Consider the following 20,379-nt stretch of genomic DNA (forward strand, 5'->3'; position numbering starts at 1 on the left):
CCAAATGGATTAAAGATTTAAATATCAAAACATAAACACTAAACTTACTGGAAAGTAAATTAGGTAGAACTCTTGAAGACATTGTCATAGGTGAAGACTTTATGATGAAATCCTCAGCAGCATGAGAACTTGAACAAAGAATCAACAACTGGGATCTCATTTAATTAAAAAGTTTTTTTCAGTGCAAGAGAAATCACCAACAGAGCTAAGAGACAACGTACAATGTGGGAAAAATTTTTACTTTTAGTTTTTTGAGGAATCTCTGCGCTGATTTCCACAGTGACTGTAACAGTTTACAATCCCACCAACAATGGTGAACTGGGAACTTTTATTAATAAATGAGTTATGCATTATTTTTATAATAACTGAGGAAAATTACTTTAAAATAGCAGACATAGTATTTCTCTGACAGTTATGTAATATGAAATATTATTTCTGTGACTAAATTTAGGATATACTTTATTATATTAGTATAGAATAAATCTGCTCATTTTAGACTTTTATCAGAACTGTTACTTTCTTAAAGGCTAGATCTTTTCTAACATCCATTAAGTATGAAGATAACTTAGTGAAGGTTTGCCTTATGTTTATAAACAGGAGTGTTTGTGATTGAAGTCTTTCTTAGTAATAAAACTTTTCACAATAATTGAGATCAGAAAACAGAAAAGTTGATAGTTTTTATTGAAGGATGCTAGTCAATAGAACACAATTTTTATTTTTGGTTGTTTTTTTTTTTTTTTAAAAAAACTACATAGTGGGTCTCACTATGTAGTTGAGACTGACCTGGAACTCACTATGTAGCTCAGGCTGGTCTCAAACTCACAGCGATCCTCCTACCTCAGCCTCCTGAATGCTGAGATTACAGGCATGCACCACCACTCCTGGCAAGGTAGAAATCTGTTTTTTTTTGGTAGCAGGGATCAAACTCAGGACCTTGTGTTTGTGAGACAGGCAGCAGAACCACTGAGCTAAATCCCCAGCCCTTGAACACAATTTTATTTCAGGAAAATGGTATGTTTTTTTAAAGCTCAGAGCATTTATCAAAAATAAATGTCAAATTATGGCCATACTACCAAAACTGCTATACAGATTCAATACAATGCCAATTGAAATTCTATCATTATACTTCACAGAACTAGAAAGAAGAATCCAAAAATTCATTTGGAACCATAAGAGACTAGAATAGCAAAAGCCATCCCAGGCAACAGACACATGGCAGCGGGTATAACAATTCCCAATTTGAAACTTTACTACAAAGCCACTGTGATAAAAACAGCATGGTACTGGCAAAGAAACCGACCTGAGGATCAGTGGAACAGACTGGAAGACACAAAAACAACTCCAAATGTACTTGGCTACCTCATCTTTGACAAAGGAGCTGACCATCCCCACTGGAGGAAAGATAGCCTCTTTAATAAATGGTGTGGGAAAAACTGGATCTTAACCTGCCAAAGATTAAAACTAGACCCTTGTCTCTCACCATGCTCTAAATTAAAATCCAAGTGTATTAAAGATCTAAATATTAAAACAGAAACACTAAACTTGCTGGAAGATAAGTTAGGCAGGACTCTGGAAGACATTGGCATAGGAAAAGACTTTATGAACAAATCCTCAGTAGCATGGGAACTAGCAGAAAGAATCAACAACTGGGATCTCATCTTATTAAAAAGCTTCTGCACTGCAAAAGAAACCATCAGCAGAACTAAGAGACAACCTACAATGTGGGAAAAAATTTTTACCAGCTGCTCATCAGACAAAGGACTATTATCTAGAATATATAAAGAACTCAAAACAATCAGTCCCCCCAAATATAAAGACCCAATTCAAAAATGGACATCTGAAATGAACAGACATTTATCAGACAAACAAGTAAAAGCAGCAAGTAAATATATGAAAAAATGTTCCACATCACTGGTCATTCAAGAGATGCAGATGAAAACAACACTGAGATTCGACCTCACCCCACAAAGAATGGCTGCTATCAAGAAATCAATCAATAACAAATGTTGGCAGGTTTGTGGGGAGAAAGGAACCCTTCTCCATTGTTGGTGGGAGTGCAGACGGTGCAACCACTATGGAAATCAATATGGAGATACCTCAAAGAGCTGGGACTAGAGGTTCCATTTGACTCAGCCATAGCTCTGTTGGGTATTTTTCCAAAAGAACTAAAAGAATCATATCACAGAGATATATGCGTGCCAATGTTTATAGCAGCACAGTTTGTAATAGCTAAAACATGCAAACAGCCCATTTGCCCATCATTTGGAAACTGGATAAAGAAGATGTGGTTTTTCTATAAAATAGAATACTACTCAGCCATAAAGAATGAGAAATTAGATTCATCCATAGGAAAATGGATACATTTTGAGGATATACTCCTAAGTGAAATAAATAAGTCACACATGTGTAAATACCAAATAGTTTCTCTGGTGTGAAAAACTATAATAGTACTCAAGATCCTAATGGGATAATTAACAATGTGAAATAGGAAGAAAAGGGGTAAAGGTGTAGGGAAAGTGGGAAGGGTAGGGGAAGGGGAATAAGGGAAAAGAAAAAAAAGTGAGAAAATGAAAAAATGGAAATGAAGTGTTTGTAAATGCGGAGAGGAGGAGGGGGTGAAGGGAGGGTAGGGACAAGGGGAAAAAATGAGAACCAACCCTGTCATGTAAAGGTGCAAGATCCTAGTAATGAATGTAACTGTACTTTATACCTAGAATGTACCAATAGACTCACTTAAAAAAAATAAACCTGCCTTGTTTATTAAGAGAGAATGTTCTAGCATCAACTGACAGTATTTTAATATGCATGTCATCGAATATACTTAGAATTAGGTTGGCTGGAAAATGCTGAAATAGGCATAATTGAAATTTAAAGTATAACTTTCCTTGGTCTGTTTTTTTCAGGTGAAGCTCTGAAGGTATCGGCTGAGAGATTTACAGATGATCCCTGTTATCTCCCCAAAAGGGAGGCTGTAGTTCAAGCCGCCCGTGCCTTGTTGGCTGCGGTTACTAGACTCCTCATTCTCGCAGACATGATTGATGTCATGTGTCTGCTGCAGCATGTGTCATCTGTAAGTAAAAGATGGCCTAGTTTGTTTTAGTATTGCTCTCACTCCTAATTCCATTTTCCAAAGCTGGCATCAATTCTGGTGCATTCTTGTGTCACCTTCATTTCTTGTATCACCGATCAGAAGCTGACCCGATTGGTTTGTGAAGACCGAAGTATACTTCAAAAGATTGAACCCAGAAGTAGTACTAAAGCCAGTGGGAAATTGAAGAATGGAAGTTAGCATGCTGACCGGGCAATGTTTACGAGAAGGTTCTAAACTTTTGATTGGAGCTTTTTATGTACTACATAAATATAAGTAAAAAATAGAATTTTATAGAAAATATATAACAAATGTTTATATAAATGACTTGAAAAGGAGAGATCTTAAAGCTTATGATATTTGGAAATTAATTCTAGTTTGTGAACGAGTGCTACTTTGACAATTCCTCTTGACGGTGATAATTAGTGAATCTTTACCAGTGGTCTGTAAAGTCTGTAGTAAACCATTACAAAAATATATAAATGGATTTTATGAGTAAAAATACGTTTTAAACAGAAGGAATGCAAGGCAGCAAGATATTCTGCTTGTTGTATTTTACCAGACAAATCCACGGAAACAGAAAGAAAACTTTAATAAAGCCTTATTTTGGTTTCCTAATTTATTTAGTTTGACTATGTCATGGTGTCCAGAAGAAAAGTTTGCAAAGAATCTCTTGGGATCTCTACTGAGTTTCCTGCTTTAAAGAAGACCTTTACACTTGTGTCCATATATACATCTGTGTTTTCATAAGATCACTTCGTGATTATACTGTTACTACATTAAGCAAATAGTAGCTTTATTTGATTGACCTCCTTGTCAAAATCATTTTTTAAATCTAATTGTTAAGCTAAACCTTCTTTACATTTTGTATTTACTATTGATTATTTTGACATTTAGAATGACCTCTTTGTTCTTTGATGTTCATTTTCTTTTGATAATTTTATTACTCTAAAAAAGCAATTCAATTGTGTTATTCTTATTGACTGGTTATTAATTTGTTGAATAAGAATAGTCAAACATCTGAACATTTATTAGATTTAGTTTTCTTGTATGTAAACAAAGACACTAAAAATGCTGTAAATAAGAAATGAATATGAAAGACTGACTTACAAGTGATTCCTAGTTCTGATGACCCAGTATTTCCTACATTTCAGACTCTAGATTGTTAAGATAGGGTAGAATAAAGGGCTTTTATAAGATGAAAACTGCCACCTTTTTAGTCAATTATGAGATAAATATATGTAAAGAACACAATCACATTCATTGTCATTTTAATTAAGAGCCTGTAAGTACTAGGCACAGTGCTAAGTCATGCATACCATGTCACTTAAATGAGCAAGAGGACACAGTAGATCAAACAGAAGCAAAGCACTAACTTTTGTAATAAAAATTATTGTTAATAATTATAGTTTTTACAATGTGCCAGACACTGTAGTGTATTACCTCTGTTAATTCAATGCTCACAATAGCAGTATTATGAATTTAAGAATCTTTGTTCAAAGCAACAAGAAAAAAAATACTTGTGGAACTTTGCACACCAAGAGTTGGAACAGTCTAACTACAAATAATTTAACAAGTGTTTGGACAAGTTCATGGGCCTCCAACAAGCTGTTAAATTAGGTATGTCAGAAGTCATTTTAAACTCCAACCATCTTCTCCTACATTAATGGTGACTTGTCAGTACAGCACAATGTTGATATTTCATCTGTGAAAAGGAAAAGGTTTCATATCAAAAGAGAAGGGAAGCATTTGTGGTAAACTATAAAAGAATTGTGTGCTGAGCTTGGCCTTTCCTTTACTCATCTCAGGAAATTCTTCATTATTTTTTTAGGTCTGATGTGTTTAATATGAAATATCTCATCAAACTTTATTCATTTTCCCCAGAAGAAGGATTGGACTGCGTTACTAGTTAGCCATTATAAGCAATAGAATTCCCATAAATTATTTCAGGGAATATTTTTCTGTGCATATTCTAAACTATATGTAAGTCATATAGAATGTGGAAATCAAAACATCTTGAAATCCAGCCAAATTATCTGATGTGAGCATGCCAAAATATATTCAGATAATAGCCTTTCTGGTTTGAAGCCTAACATTATCTTACCTATTATTATTTTGGTTCATATTGATTTTGAGAGCAACTAAAATCACCACATATGTGAATTCAAACTACTGATCATCCAGGTCTTCTTTATATGGTACTAGTTTCATTTTTTTTAGTATGTGAAAGTAAATGTTACATTTATATTCATTTAATTTTATCTTGTTAATTCTGGCATCACAATATTTTGGGCTCCAGATTTTGTCTTTTCCTCTTACCCTTGTATCATTTTCAAATTCTTTAAACAAGTTAATCATAAAAAAGTTTAATGACACAGATAATAGTGTCATATCTTCTTTTCTAGTAATGCCAATCAAATATTAACAGACTCTGAGTAAAGCTATTGAAATGAGCTTCTAGCTTGCTTCATTGGGCTACTGTATAAACTTTTCTTTATTTCCTACTCAAGCATTTTCACAAAGGCTTTTTTGAAATGAAGATATATTGCCTGTGGCATTATGGATTTACCAGTCTAGTAACTTCAGTTATATAGGAAATGAAGTTAGTTTGGCATGGCTTACTCTTAATAACCCAATAAGAGCTCTAAGTGACCATTGCTTGGTTGCTTTTATTCCCTTTTTTTTCCCCTAACTTTCATTTTTCGATTACTCACAATCCTCTTACTTACAGTCAAGCACCACTTGTCTGCTGGGATCGCCTTGCCCTTTAGTTGTAGATATAATTTGTTTGTACCTGCATTCCATGTCCTGTCAAATATAATGTCCTCCTCAAGATTTCTGTGAGTTTTCTGGGGGCTCATATTCTCAGGGTCACCTCTGATGCTAAGCTTTTGCTTCTGTGGAAGTGCTTTCCTTTATGATTTGCTTTTTCTATTCTTATTTTTCATTATGTTCACCTAGACTATTGGGAGTTGACCTTTTCCCCTTGATCTCTCTCTCCCTCTCCTTCTCTCTCCCTCTCCTTCTCTCTCCCTCTCCCTCTCTCTCTCTTTTTCTTGCTCTCATTCCTCCTCTTCTTTCCTCTACTCCTTTCCCCATGTATGTTTATGAATATGAAAAATTGATAGAAGACTAGGAAGATGGAAGTGTTTCTATATCATACTAACACATCCCAGGTGACTTCAATTTGTATGTTAGAAATCTTCAGAATCCTTTAGTGCCTTCATCTCATTGCTCCTCCACTGCTTTTCTCCCTACTTAATCTCCTCCAGACCCCTAAATTCTTGTTCATTTGAATGCAGTAGATAGCTGCTCCAAGCTTGGCTGCTGCTACTCTGGGCCCTTAGGGCATCACTGCCCACCTTTAATAATTCCTTAAGCTATTTTCTTCAGTATAAACGGTGCCTTCCCCAAACAGAATTCTGTAGTTAGCTAGAGCACACACACACACACACACACACACACACACACACACACACACACACGCCCTACCAAGTAACAATCTACTATAGAATTGTTTTTTATTTGGTGGAAGACATCTATTTTAACAATATGGATTTATTTTCTATGTGCACACATTTCTTTTTGAAAAGTTGGCTACCTTCTTATTTCTTGCTCTTACTTAGAATATAATGGACAAAGGCCTGCTTCTTCTCTTCTCCCATTTTATATTCTGTATTTCATGCAAGTTTCTAGGTCTTTATTTTTCCTGTCACTCTTATATAAGTCCTCTACAGTTTTTCTTTGTTCTTTATTTTACTGCATCAAATAATTCCTTTACACTCACAAAGTTTTTAGTGATCTTATTGTTTTCTTTTTAATTTTTAATTTTATTAGTACTAAAGCCAGAAAGGATCAAGGATATAAATATTAAAACAGAAACACTAAGCCTATTGAAAAATAAAATAAGTAAAATACTTGAAAGCATAGGAACAGCAAAGGATTTTCTAAACAACCGCAGTTGCATAAGAAATGACAGCAAGAATCAACAAATGGAGTTATATTAGACTGAAAATCTTCTGTACCACAGAAGAATCAGTAGAGTGAAGAGACAACCTACAGGATGGGAAAATGTTTTTTTTTTTGCTAGTTGTTCTTCAGACAGATGACTAATATCTAGAATATACAAAGAACTCAAAAAAATTAAATCACCTAAAATTAAAGATCCAGTCAAGAAGTGGGTAAGAGAAATGAACAGATGCTTCATAGAGTTACAAATTCAAAGGGTTACTAAGTATATGAAGATTTTTTTTTCTTTCTGAGGCATTTTCTCAATAACAAATTTTCATCACGATTGAAGTACACAGATGAGCCGTTATTCTACTCATTAATATTTTGTACCTATACATTTACTGCCTTCTTCTCTCTATTAAATTATCACTTTTCTATAGAGACTTCCCTCAGAGATGCAGTATGAGGGTATGGGTTCAGGTCACCAGGGAGAGCAAACCTGGGTCACTTGAGCAACTCTAAATGGGACCAGTCCTGCCACCTACCCTGAGCTAATGTATAGTGAAATAATTAAGGATTTCTAACTTGGCAGTTTTAAGGGTATCTGGCTCCTTAAGGAAATGTTATTTTCTTTTGTGGGAAATAGCTCGAAATCAAAGGTAAGGGGAGACAGAAAAAATGGTATTTCAACATTTCCTTAATTGTTGATACTTGGAAAGGCAGTATTGTCAATGGCTTTATTGTCACCATTGTTCGTAATTTTTATAAATATTTAAGTAGATGCAGCTCAGGTTTTCTAACTACTCTAAATTATTTATACTTCTCAGAATTCCATATCCTATATTCTGAATTTTATAAGAATCAGTTTTATTTGGGAGAAAATTGGCTTAGATCTCTCTTTTATTTAGGTGGTTAGGACAATGTAAGGATAAAACATGACTTTAAGCGTCAGGGGGAACTGGCTTGAGCCCTGACTTTGCTGTTGATTAGCTGTGTGACTTTGGGAAAGTTAAATGTCTATAAGCTTTGGCATTTTCCTTGAATTATAGGGAAAGTAAAATTTACTGTGAAAACTTTGAAAAGGTCTTGTGAAAATTAAGAGATAATTACCTGGTGAGAAATGGTGTAAGTTCTCTTTCACCTTACTATTCTGGTCCCATTATGCATTCTTATTAATAAAATGCATATGAGAAAGATCTTTAAAACAGCTTTATTGAAATGTGATTTGTATGCTTTATAAAGAACTCATTTTAAATGTACAATTCAGCGATTTTTGAGTAAATGTACAGATTTGTACAATCATAACCATAATTTTAGAACATTTCTATCACTCTTCTCTGTTGGAACTTTTCCTCACTTAGTGTAATTTTTCATTCCCGTGCTCCCCAGATTTGCTCATAAGATCTAGCCCTGGGAAATCATTTTTAATATTTAAAATCTATATAAATGTACTGTTTCTACATTGTCTAGCTTATTGCCTTGAGAATATGCCCAATCAACAAGTGATTATTTTGTTCAGTCCACATTCACCACTGAAGGTGTCATGAACTTCATGACAATGGTCTTAGAGTTTTATAGAATTTTAAAATTTATGAAGCAGTAATAAAACTAGCTTATAAATTCTATTCAGGTAAGAGTGTTTCTCTTTTGGTTTCTTGTTTCTTACATGTCTGTTATGTTGTCTACTGATAAATATTTGTCGAGTGTACGCTTTCCATTTTTCTTCAACTGATTTTTACAGGCTTACAAAGTAGGCTGACAAAGACAATTTGTTTAAAGTTATGGATAACACAATGCACAATTGGAGTGGTAGCAAATTGTCCAAAGTTACTCAGTTATTAAATGACATAGAAAGGACTTGTGCTGAAAATTTCAGGACCTTTAACTATACAGGACCATTTCTAATTTTCATTTTGTGTCTGTAAGTTTTATAGTCACTCTTTACAGTGAAAACCCATTTGAGATATGTATGTGTGTTTTAATTTTCTGATTCAGATGCAAAATACCCCCTCCACTGATTCACAGAGGTTGATGCTGTGGATCTAACCCAGGATCCACATTTTCAGTCCTGTGAACTTTTTTTTTTCAGCTTTAATTGAGTTTATTGGTACATTTTAGGGATACAGTACAGTTACATTCATTGTTGGGATCTTGTACCTCCACATGACAAGTCTTGATAGTCCTGTGAACTTTTTAATGAGCCTTATTATCATTTTGTAAGTTCATTTGGAAAATATGTATGATCATCAGTTTAGAAAAATAAATTAAAGTTTTTTTGTAGTATACCATTTTGTTTGCTCTGTGGTTGCCATATTTAATAAGGTGACTGAGTCATTTCTTATGCTTAAATTTTTTAAAACTTTAAACTTTAATATTTATAGAGCACTAACGCATTATTATTATTATTATTATTTTGTACTGGGGATCGAACTCAAGACCTTGCACTTGTGAAGCAGGCAGCAGACTACTAAGCTAAATCCCTGGCCCCACATTATTCTTTTGACTAGTCCCCCTTCCAGTTTTTTGTTTCCAGAATCTTTTGACATTATTTCAGATAGGTATATTGGGGACATTAAGATCACACTTGGTGATCTAATACTTTAATTTAGGCATTTATTGGATGTCTGTCTGTCTATCTATCTATCTATCTATCTATCTATCTATCTATCTATCTATCTATCTCACTATAAGCCTGGAATTTGTTTTAATTCTACAGGTATTAACCTGGTACCTTGTACAAATGCAAAAATATTAAATAAGCAAAAGTTGCAACTATTGAGCTAGCTCTTGTTTTGGAGCAATACTTGATATTTTTCATTAGCGGAATTAGTAGACTGCTGGAGGTATGGATTTATTTGAATCAATTGATCTGGCTATAAAAGGAAGCCAGGGCATTGGCAGTGAGGGTTAGGGAAACTTTGCTTGCCAGAGTCCTGGCTGCATTTATTTCCTGCTGTTTCAGCTGATTTCTTTTGTCCTCCTTCTCAAATTACCCTGTGAATCTACGTAATTTTCATGAACTGATTGGATATGTAGTTTGTATAGAGCATTGCCTTAGATTTATTTAAATGTGTATTGTCAGGAAAAGAAAAAATGTATTTGGGAAGAGGGAATGCTGTGTCAAATTAAATATTTCCCTGTTGCCATTTTTATGCTTCTCTTTCTTGCAAAACAGATTTTCAGTTATTTTAGTGGGAGATGAGCAATCAGGGCCTTAGTTGTTTTATTTGCTGGATTGGTATTATTATTATTATTTCTGAACAGAAAGAATCTGATGAGAAAACAAACTCTGGGAGTGTTTACAATGCTTACTTTCATGGTGGATATTGGGTTTAGGGATATTTTCAGCTTTTCATTTTTATCTTGTCTTCTTGTGATACATGATAAGATGTTTAAATAGGATGGAATTGGATTTGTTTCTCTATTCAGGAACCACTTAATATTCAGTTTCCACAATTTTAGAACATACTTACATTTGTTTTTGGTTCAAAGTAATTCACTCTTTTTTTTTCCAATTTGAATTTAGTTTGCAATGAGTTAAAAATTAACACAGGATAAATTTAAAGATCAACAAGTTACTTTGGAAGTCTTGGCTCATTTTTAATTCCCATTCAAATCTTTGAACAGATAAGTCCTAGGAATACTAAATTCTCTTCAATAATTAATAATCCTTTCCCAACTTATCTCCAACTGGGAGATAATTTATTTTGAGAAATAATCAATATAATGAAATTATAATGCACTAAATTAATGTAGGAAACCTCAGAGGTCTGTTTCAATGACCAAACAGAGTGACCTGTGGGAAAGAAAAAAATCTACAAACCAAATTAAATAAAAATTTAAAAAATCTGGGACTCAACCAGTTTTATTTATTTTTTAGAAGATTAATTTTATTGGTACTTTTAAGGTATACAATATAATGACATTCATCATTGGAAATTTTCACCTTTACGTAATCCATCTTGGCTCTTATTTTTTCCCCACTCCCTTTCATCTCCCCTTCTTCTTTTTCCATAGACATATTACATAGAAGTACTGGTTTAATGTGTTAATTATTTTGAAATCTTATAAGTGTATTTCTCCCAAAGTTTTTGTTTGGAGTTGTATAAAGTTCACAGAGATAAATGTGAAGAAAAAATATTTAAGAAGGAGAGCTAATATTTCTCAGAGAAGAGAAAGTACAAAGAATAAAATTGTTTTAGAATTAAATACATTGGTTGATAAAATAGCTTGTATCATTTCATAGATAAAATTACTTAAATTGTTAGAATCTTAGATCTCATATTTTTTATTGGAATGTAGTGAGACAGGATCAATAAATGGGCAAGGTATAGAAATGACCATACAGCATAACAAATATTTAATAAAGGCCATTAAAATTACGTTGAAAAGAGCTTATGTTACAAAAAGAAGTAAATGATCAGATTTTGCTCATGTATGAACTGATGAGTGGATTGGATTCATGCATAGGTCTTTGAAAAGTCTTACTGTTTTTATGGTCCAACTCAAATTCCCTCATATGTTTTGTATGGTCTTTAAGTCCCTCAGTCAGGATCAATGAGATTGTTGAATTTTCACTGCATGAAAATTTTGGTATTCTTTACTGATTTGCCTTGTGTTAAAGTAATGTAGAAAGAGCTGAGTTGCTACAGTAAAGCCCTACTTTAATCAAACTTTCTGAGTCCCAGTTTTCTTATTTGTAGAGTAAGAATAGAAATAGGACCTCACGTGGTTCTTGTGAGGATTCAGTTGAAAGCATAAAGTACCTTGGGCTGAACAGGCACTCAATAAATGTCAGTATCCTTCCTATTCTGAATTTCGTGTCTATTTTGTCACATAATCTGTAAGTTCCTTTAGGGCAGGACATATGTTTTATATTCAAGGTTCCTTGACTGTGGTAGGTTCTAAACAGTTATTTGTTGAATTAATTTGCTGTCCTGCCATGGGAATTTAGTTTAGCACTATTATTTCCCATTTCTTTTCTCTCTGTCCTCTTAGATTGAGATAAACATGTTGCTTTCATGGAACTGAGGATTTAATTCAGTAGAATGCCACTCTAATCTGACTTACTCCATAGACTTCCTTGGGAACTTAATTATATTCTATAAAATCTTATTAGCCTGTCTCATGGCATCATAGTCACAGTGGAGTTCTGGTGTGTTAAAGATGGTGAAGTCTCTATCTGTAGAAATGTAATGGCACAGAGTAAGAAGAAGAATTTGGGAAATAGATGACACAGAGGGAGCCAATGCAAATGTCTTGCAAATTATGTTACTTGACATTTTCAATCACTAACCTTTCAAGTATGTTCTAATTTACTAAAAAAACCCCAAGAATTTAATTTCTTTTGTGCTTCCTTTGCTTAATTATTAGTGCAGACAGTATTCTGTGATGTACTGTACTTTGTCACCTTTGTATTTATCTAGTATCTGACTTAAAAATGAACAGGAACACTCTGATTTAGCAGAACTGACTTCATAACTCATCTGTGTTATAGAGCAGACTTGAATAAATGTTTGCTGAATATGCCACATGTGCTTCAATCATTAAAATGTTAGGAAATGCCTTTTCTTCTTTCTAAAATACAAGTCTGAGATCTTCCTTTCTGAACTTGGCTGGGTGACCTACTCTCCATACATTTTCTACAGAGGCAAGCCAGATCCTAGGCCTTTACAGCAAAATATTATGCAAAAAGCTACTTTTTATAAATTTGTGACTGGAATATGAGAGCTCTTTTAATGTTTCCTCATTAAGTTTTGAAATTATACATTTATTATAATGTTTTTCTTTAAAAGCAGCAGTATATCCTAAAACATGAAATATATTATTTTTTTGAAAACAAAATGTACTGTGTTCTCAGAATTTTTTCATGCAGCAAAATTGGTTGTAATTGGAATGCAGTTTTTATTTTTGTAATGATACCTAATTATTTCCTTAAAAGATAATTAGCTAGAATTTGTTATCTCTGTATTAAGGATGAGAGAAACTGAGGCTCATTCTTGATTCTTTCTCTGTGTTTGCTAGCAAGAAATTTGAGAAAAATATACTATTATCTAATGATATGCTTTTGTTTTCATTTTTAGTTTCAAAGAACATTGGAGTCTCTTAAGAATGTTTCCAACAAATCTGACCTCCAGAAAGCCTATCAGAAGCTTGGGAAGGAGCTAGAAAATCTGGATTATTTAGCCTGCAAACGTCAGCAGGTAGGTGTCAGCATTCACCTTGGTGGAAGAGATGAGCATTTTAGGGCCCCTGCTGTTCTGCCCGGCAGAGGTGCAGGAGGGTCTGGGAGACTTATCTTCTAATGATTAGGGCAGAAATAGCTTGCGCTGAGCAAATCTGCTGTGTTCATGCAGCTTTCCAGTGTTCAATGTGGACCTTGGTTTTAGAAGTGTAATTTATGGGTTTCCACATGTGTCCTTATGCCTCTTTTAAAGAAAATGGCTGCTGGTTTGTGAAGGTCCAATTACTCTTTTACTAGTGATGCTTCAATGGCAGAGAGGGAACCTTTATGATGCGTTGGCCAGGTGGCTTTTGTATTGGATGGGTTACTCAAGGAGAAAAATCATCCAAAAATCAGTAAAAGGTTGTGGGTGTACATACAGAACTAAGTAAAACAGTCATAAATCTTCCAAAATATGAATTGACATTTAGTTTTCTTTTTTCTTTAAGTTTATCTGTACATTTTATCTGTACAGTTACATTCATCATTGGGAACTTGTACCTTTACATGATGTATCTTGGTTCTTATTTTTTCCCCTTGTCCCTGCCTTCCCTTCAAACCCTCCCCCTTTTTATTTACAAAGACTGTATCCATTTTTTCCTTTTCTCATATTTTTACCTTTCCCCTCCCACTTTCCCTACCCCACTTAGACCTTTCTTCCTATTTCACATCAATTCTACATTATGATCCTTATTTACACTTTTAGTTTTTCATAGCAGGGACACATTTTACACAAATGTCTCCTATTTATTTCACTTGAGAGTGGGGCCTCAATGTGCATCCGTTTAGCTATAAATGTCTCTAGTTTCTTGTTCTTTATGGCTGAATAATACTCCATTTTATATAAAAAAATCTTTATCCATTCTCTAGTTGATGGGCAAATTGGCTGTTTCCAATTTTAGCTATTACAAAGTATGCTGTTATAAACATGAGTGATCTTTGAAAGTGAGTAAAAATTTGTTAAATGTGGAAAGGTATTCAAAAAGTATTTAACATATCTACATCTTTTGCCTCCTTTTATAAAGGTTCCCAGATAAATCCAGAGCAAATATAAACTTGTACAGGGTTGCTTTCAGAACTGGTACTTTATAAATGTAATAGAATTAATAGTTAACATGTTTCAGAGGTACTACCATAAGTAAAATATTTTCAGTTTCTTATAGCCACTAGAGGTCAGGGTTGTCAAGCTTTTACTTTGGTTGAGTGTTTATTCTAATGGGAAAAACCAGTTAGACATTTAAATTAGGTTGCATGGGATTTGGGGATGTGCTCAGTGTGAGATGACATCTGGAAAAATGACTAACTAGTCGACTTGCTTGGCCAGGTATGGAATCCTTCGCTTAAGAGTCCTTCCTTCCTATTAGTGTGACATTCTTGTTATTGCCTAATTCGCAAGTTTTGGGTCTTTGGGGTGGGGATTTTCAAAGCAGCGCATCCTATATTTAGGTAAGCTTCATTAAAAAAATTGGCCCAAAAAGAAATTGCATTCTAGGTTGAAATTACATTCTCACTCTATCACAGATGTTATATGGGCATTTCACCTTTCTGTTGGCTGTTTTCCTATGAGTTATCATTCTTTTATAGAATGTCAGATCAAATGAATCATCTGTACATATACTTTAATTTATGTGAACAGAACTCAACATACATTTAAGTTTTATTTATTTTTTAAATTAGTGATGTCCTTGGTATTAGATACAAAGCATAGGTAGTCACAGTCACCGAGAACTACCATTATAAGGTCCCAGATGTCAATACTTAAAATTTACACCATAAGTCACTGCTGTGGCATATGTAATTTTATTAGTTTTGTTTCCAAGATCGTATTTTTAACACCAAGGGGTATTTGAGTTGGCATGCAGTAGTCACTGTCTTTTCTTATCCTTTCTCATTAGCACATTTTCAGTGATTAGATTCTTACATTAGCTAATGGTGTGTTTGGAAGAAGGTGAATGTTTCAGGACAGAGGGGTAGAACTTTAGGAAAATGGCATTAAAGATGGATAAGTAAACTATACGTGCACGAGGAAAAGATGGACAAATGAGTGTCTGTAGTATAAATCATATATGCTCTTTACTTTTTTATTTTATCGGTACGTTTAAGATATACAATACACTGACATTCATCATTGGACATTTGCACCTTTACATAATCCATCTTGGTTCTTATTTTTTCCCCATTCCCCTGCCCTCTCTTCAACCCCTCATATATGGTCTTTATTAAGTGACAACTATATGTCACATAGTATGACTAAAACTTTTGTAAATTAAATTGCTAAATATTTCTAATAACACAGTGAGGTTAATTTTATTAACACCACTTTACAGACAAGAACGCTATTAAGAGAGTTAAGTAAACTCTCCAATAAGGCATGAAACTGGGCTTTAAGATCTAAATCAGTTTGACTTCAAACCTGGAGTGTTATATATCCAAGATTCAAAGAGTAAGAACATTAACTGTTTTTGACTTCGTGGGACTTGTTTTTTATCTCCCATTCCTTTCCTTTAAAACTCCAAAAACTATTAAGCAACCTCAAGAAACTTGTTTTTCTCCCAATGGAAAAGATTCAGGTCTCCATAAAATTGTTAATTCAGCAAGAAATCTTCCTTGCCAGAAGGTAGGATTTTTTGTGTCAGAGAATTAGTCCTAGTTTGTTCCTGGTCCAGCCATATTTATCATTATATGTTGTAGTAAAATGTAAGCTGCATAAAGACAAGGTCTTGTTTGTACCTATCTTTGCTATATTCTTTCCTGTTTCACAATATCTGACCCCTGGCAAATGTTTCATAAATACTATTGGTGGTGATACTTCTAGGAACAAAGAAGCGTACAAAAATTTTTTGCTTCAGATTATAGGCAATTAAAATCAATGTGTTTTACTTCACTTTTAAGAGTCAGAAAGGCATTAGTCTTTACCTTTCTGTACACCAAATTTCCCCTTACCCTATATATTATTTAGAATTTTCCTAACACTTCATTCTTCTATGTACATCTTTAAACAGAAAATATCAATGTTAATTTAGCTCTGGATTATGAATGTTCGGTGAATCAGCTATAATCACTTTATTGGACTCATTTGTTAGATCTTATTTCTGACCTTTTCTGTGATATTTTAAACAATATTTTGAAAGCTTTCTCAGCACACTGGATTACTTTGTTCCATTTTTTCACTTCTCTTTTTTGAAAAGTTATTGTACTCTCTCTCCTAAGCATGAATTCGGTTATTTTTTTTAAAGAGTAAGTGCTTGTATTTTAGCTATTCCTTGGGTTAGGGCACATACATCTGTACATTTTCCTACTTTCAAAAAGTTAATGATAAAAAATAGCTTTTGTTGAAAAAGGCAAGAGGAGGCTGTGCTAGATGAGATGGTATGTATGCAGAAATAAGCTAGCCTGAAGAAAATGAATGACAAAGCAGATTTGATCTGAAAATCTGAAGATTCTTTTAGTTCCCACTATCTGGAAATGCAATTTTGGAGTTTATCTTCTTGCACTGCTTGGTTTTTATCCTCCTGGCTAGTACTCTATAGGAATAAGAATAGCAAACTTCAGTTATTACGTAGATCCCAGCTTATGTATTAATCTGAAAAGTTATAAATCAAGAGATTTTTCCTGGGGCTCTGGTTTTGTGACATTCAATAAAATAAGATTTGATGACTTAGATTCTAATTTAATTCTTTCTTCTTTTCTTCTACCCTTAATACTTATAATAATGTTATAGAACACATTCCATTTCCAGAGGCTTTCAAAGCCTTTTAAAATAAACTGAAGTTGATATTATTAAGTGGAACATTAGAGACTAGAGCACATTTATGTGTTGTGAAAATATGTGAAATGAAAATACTGCACTTCAGATACACATCCATTTGGGAACTCATCACATACTCCTGATTCTTGTCTTTGATCATGGTACATTATTTTTGCCTTGCAACCTTTGCACAGGCTCATAGAATGTGGTATTTTAGAATATACAGCTCCTTTCTATTTGCTTATTTAACTACTGATCAGTCTTTAAAGTCAAGCTGAAGTCTTGCCTCCCTCATGACACCTCATCCTATGATCTTTAGTCAATATATGAACTCTATTTTTTGCCACTCTTAGCTTTTCTCTGCATCATGCAAGTAACATCAGATTGGTCACATAGTCATCGAGAATCCATGTAGTGCAGAAGATCCAGCATGGGTCTTGCAGTTATCCAAACCTAGCTAGACTATTTGTGTTGCCTTGGACACCCAAGTTTCTTCTTTTAAAACATGAGGAAATTAACACCTAACTTACAGCCTGTTTTGAGAAAATGGTATATAAAGTGAGTCCTTTAAATCATAGGAAGGGCTTAACAAGCACTTATTTTTTTTTAGTATGAATAACTATCATAATGTTTTGTTTTCATAAACCTTTTTCCTAAATGGTTTTGAATTTCCACAATTTCTGTTTCATATATTTTTCTGTATTACATATACCAGTAGGGCCCAGGACTGTTACAGACATATAGAATGGAGTGCTTTTGTACATATGTAGTCTAATGGGTAGTGATGCATGTTACAGAAGGAGCATATCTCTCAAAAAGGGAGTTGTGACATTTGGTTTCCATATGTTTCTAGAGTAGTCTCTCTCTCTCTCTCTCTCTCTCTCTCTCTCTCTCTCTCTCATTCTCTCTCTCTCTCTCTCTTGGTTTGTTTGAGACAGGGTCTCACTATGAGTTGAGGCTGACCTGGAACTCCCTATGTAGCCCAGGCTGGTCTCGAAGTCACAGTGATCCTCCTGCCTCAGCCTCCTAAGTGCTGGGATTACAAGTGTGCACCACCATGCCAGCTCCCTATAGTAGTCTCTTGATGGACAGTGAAATTAAGGTCCAAGTTTTTGTGCCATGGCAATACATGGGGGAAATGGGTCTTAGGTTCAATATCTGGGCCAAATTTCAACTCATGTAATAATTATATCCTATGTGCTTAACTGTCTTTTGTACATGTAGGTGGTATTGTTTAGCACAATACAATTCTTTCTTTAGTGATGATATTCTGGAGTGAATAACTGGTTTTATTTATTTAGTTTTTCATTTAATAAGCCAAGTGAATTACCCTTTTTTGGTAACTCCAAAACCAGAAAGGTATGTAATACTTTGTTGACTGGGAATTCCACTTTGTCTTAAAAAGGGATAAATTTGAATCATTTGTAGGAAAATGGATGCACCTTGAGATCATAATGGTAAGTGAAATATTTCAAGCTTAAATATCACATGATTTCTCTTATATGATAAACCCAAAATATAAAAATAAAAAAGAGCAAAATAAAAGATAATATAAACAGGGAGATAGATCTTTTGCAAAAGGGAAGGGACCAAAATGTGCATAGAGGGGAGGGAAATGGATGGAGAAAGAATTAAAATATATTATGTACATGTGCCAACTCCCCACTATAAATGTAGTCATTATGTACTGCAAATATGTACTAATAAAAATAAAAATTAAATAATGACAACATATAATATATATACATATTATTCAGCCTTGAAAAAGAAGTAAATCCTTCTATTTGTGATTATATCAGTGAACCTAGAAAACATCATTCTAAATAAAATAAGTTAGAGAAATATAAATATTATAGCGATCTGATTTATATGTGGAATCTAAAAGAATCAAATTCACAGCAGCAAAGTGTGTAGGAACTAGGGGATGGGAGAAACTAGGAGATGTTGGTCAAAGGTACAACTGTTAGTTATGAATATGTTCTGGGGATCTAATGTGGAGGTAATGGGTATAATTAATTTGTAGTAAACATAATATATATGCATATACATCTCAAATTATCATTATATCTCTTAAATATAGTCAATCCTTGTCAGTTAAATATTTTAAAATTAAAAAAGGAAAAAGAAAATCCAGATGTATAAATAGCTGACCACACACACACAGAGTAATCCCAGGCTTACTCTAGAACTCAAGAACTCAGAGAGTTGTGCATGGTGGTACATGCCTGCAATCCCAGTTACTCTTAGGCAACAAAGTGAGACACAGTCTTGGGCAAGAATAACAGCATAATTCTAAGGGCACAAGGCAACATTGTAGGGATCTGGTGAAAATAATGTTTAGTGAAACAAAACTACATAGTGCTGGGGTTCTTGTTGGTGTTTTATAGCATATAGAGAGGAAAAAATTTGTAAATCACTAGTAATCTTCAACCATATAAAGACATAGCAAGAAAAATCTCATGCATCATGTAGGACATGGAAATATGCAATGATCTTGCCCTCAGAGTTGTTTATCTGTGTTATGGTTTAAACTTAAAATGTCCCTGAAAAGTCTCATGTGTTTAGGGGTGGTTTTTTAAAAGGTTGCTGGATCGTGGAGGTGCTATAATCATCAGTGGGTTAATCTATTGATGGGCTCACAGCTGAATGTGCTGTTGGGAGGCAGGGCCTGGTTGGAGGAGGGTCACTGGAACTGTGACCTGGAAGGGTGTATTCTTGTTCCTTGCTTATCCTTTTTCTCTCTGTTTCTTGGCTGCCGTGGGTTGAGCAGCATTCTCTGTCATACCCTCCTACTGTATGTTGTCTGCTTTGGCACTAGGTGACCATGGATTGAATCCCCCCTAATCATGAGCCAAATTAAATCTCTCTTCATCTCTGTAGGTATTAGGGGCTATTTTGTCTCAGTGATGAGAAAACTGACTAATATAATCTGTAATATAAAATAGAACCAACTTTGCATTGGGGTTAACATTAAAATGGAAGTTATAAATATATTTTACGTAAGACCTTTAAAAATAAAAAAATATACATCTAGAGTTATTTTGACGTAGTCTAAGGAAGAATTAAGTGCTAAGGAGAGATGCTAATCTTCTAGAACTGTTTCTATAGGAAATAGACTTCATGTCAGTTGCTTTTGTTAGGTTAGTTATGTTAATTACTCATTTGAGAGAAGATCCTTCTCTTTGTTGTTCTGTAATTAATCTAGCTCTTTTGAAAGAATCAGGATTGAATTATTCCTTTTAAGAGTAAATGAACCAAAGACTGCCACATTAAAATATTCATGTCTTTGATGATATTCTGTTTCTTATTTACCTAGTCAAGTGATTATTTATGCCATTTACATATCTGTTTCTGAAGATCTCAAAGTGT

General features: G+C 33.9%; 1 protein-coding gene across 3 annotated transcripts in view; it reads left to right on the plus strand.

The window, feature by feature from the left end:
* Nucleotides 1–20,379, plus strand: part of Ctnna3 (catenin alpha 3) — a 1,561,788-nt gene that overhangs the window by 117,504 nt on the left and 1,423,905 nt on the right. For all 3 annotated transcript variants that reach the window (XM_010605540.3, XM_033766563.1, XM_033766562.1), the window contains 2 exons: nucleotides 2,904–3,070; nucleotides 13,123–13,242. In XM_010605540.3, coding sequence (XP_010603842.1) covers nucleotides 2,904–3,070; nucleotides 13,123–13,242 — 287 coding nt within the window. The remainder of the gene's footprint in view (nucleotides 1–2,903; nucleotides 3,071–13,122; nucleotides 13,243–20,379) is intronic.

The sequence above is a fragment of the Fukomys damarensis genome, unplaced genomic scaffold, assembly GCF_012274545.1.
Source record: "Fukomys damarensis isolate Sample0158 unplaced genomic scaffold, DMR_v1.0_HiC HiC_scaffold_20, whole genome shotgun sequence".
NCBI classification, from domain to species: domain Eukaryota; kingdom Metazoa; phylum Chordata; class Mammalia; order Rodentia; family Bathyergidae; genus Fukomys; species Fukomys damarensis.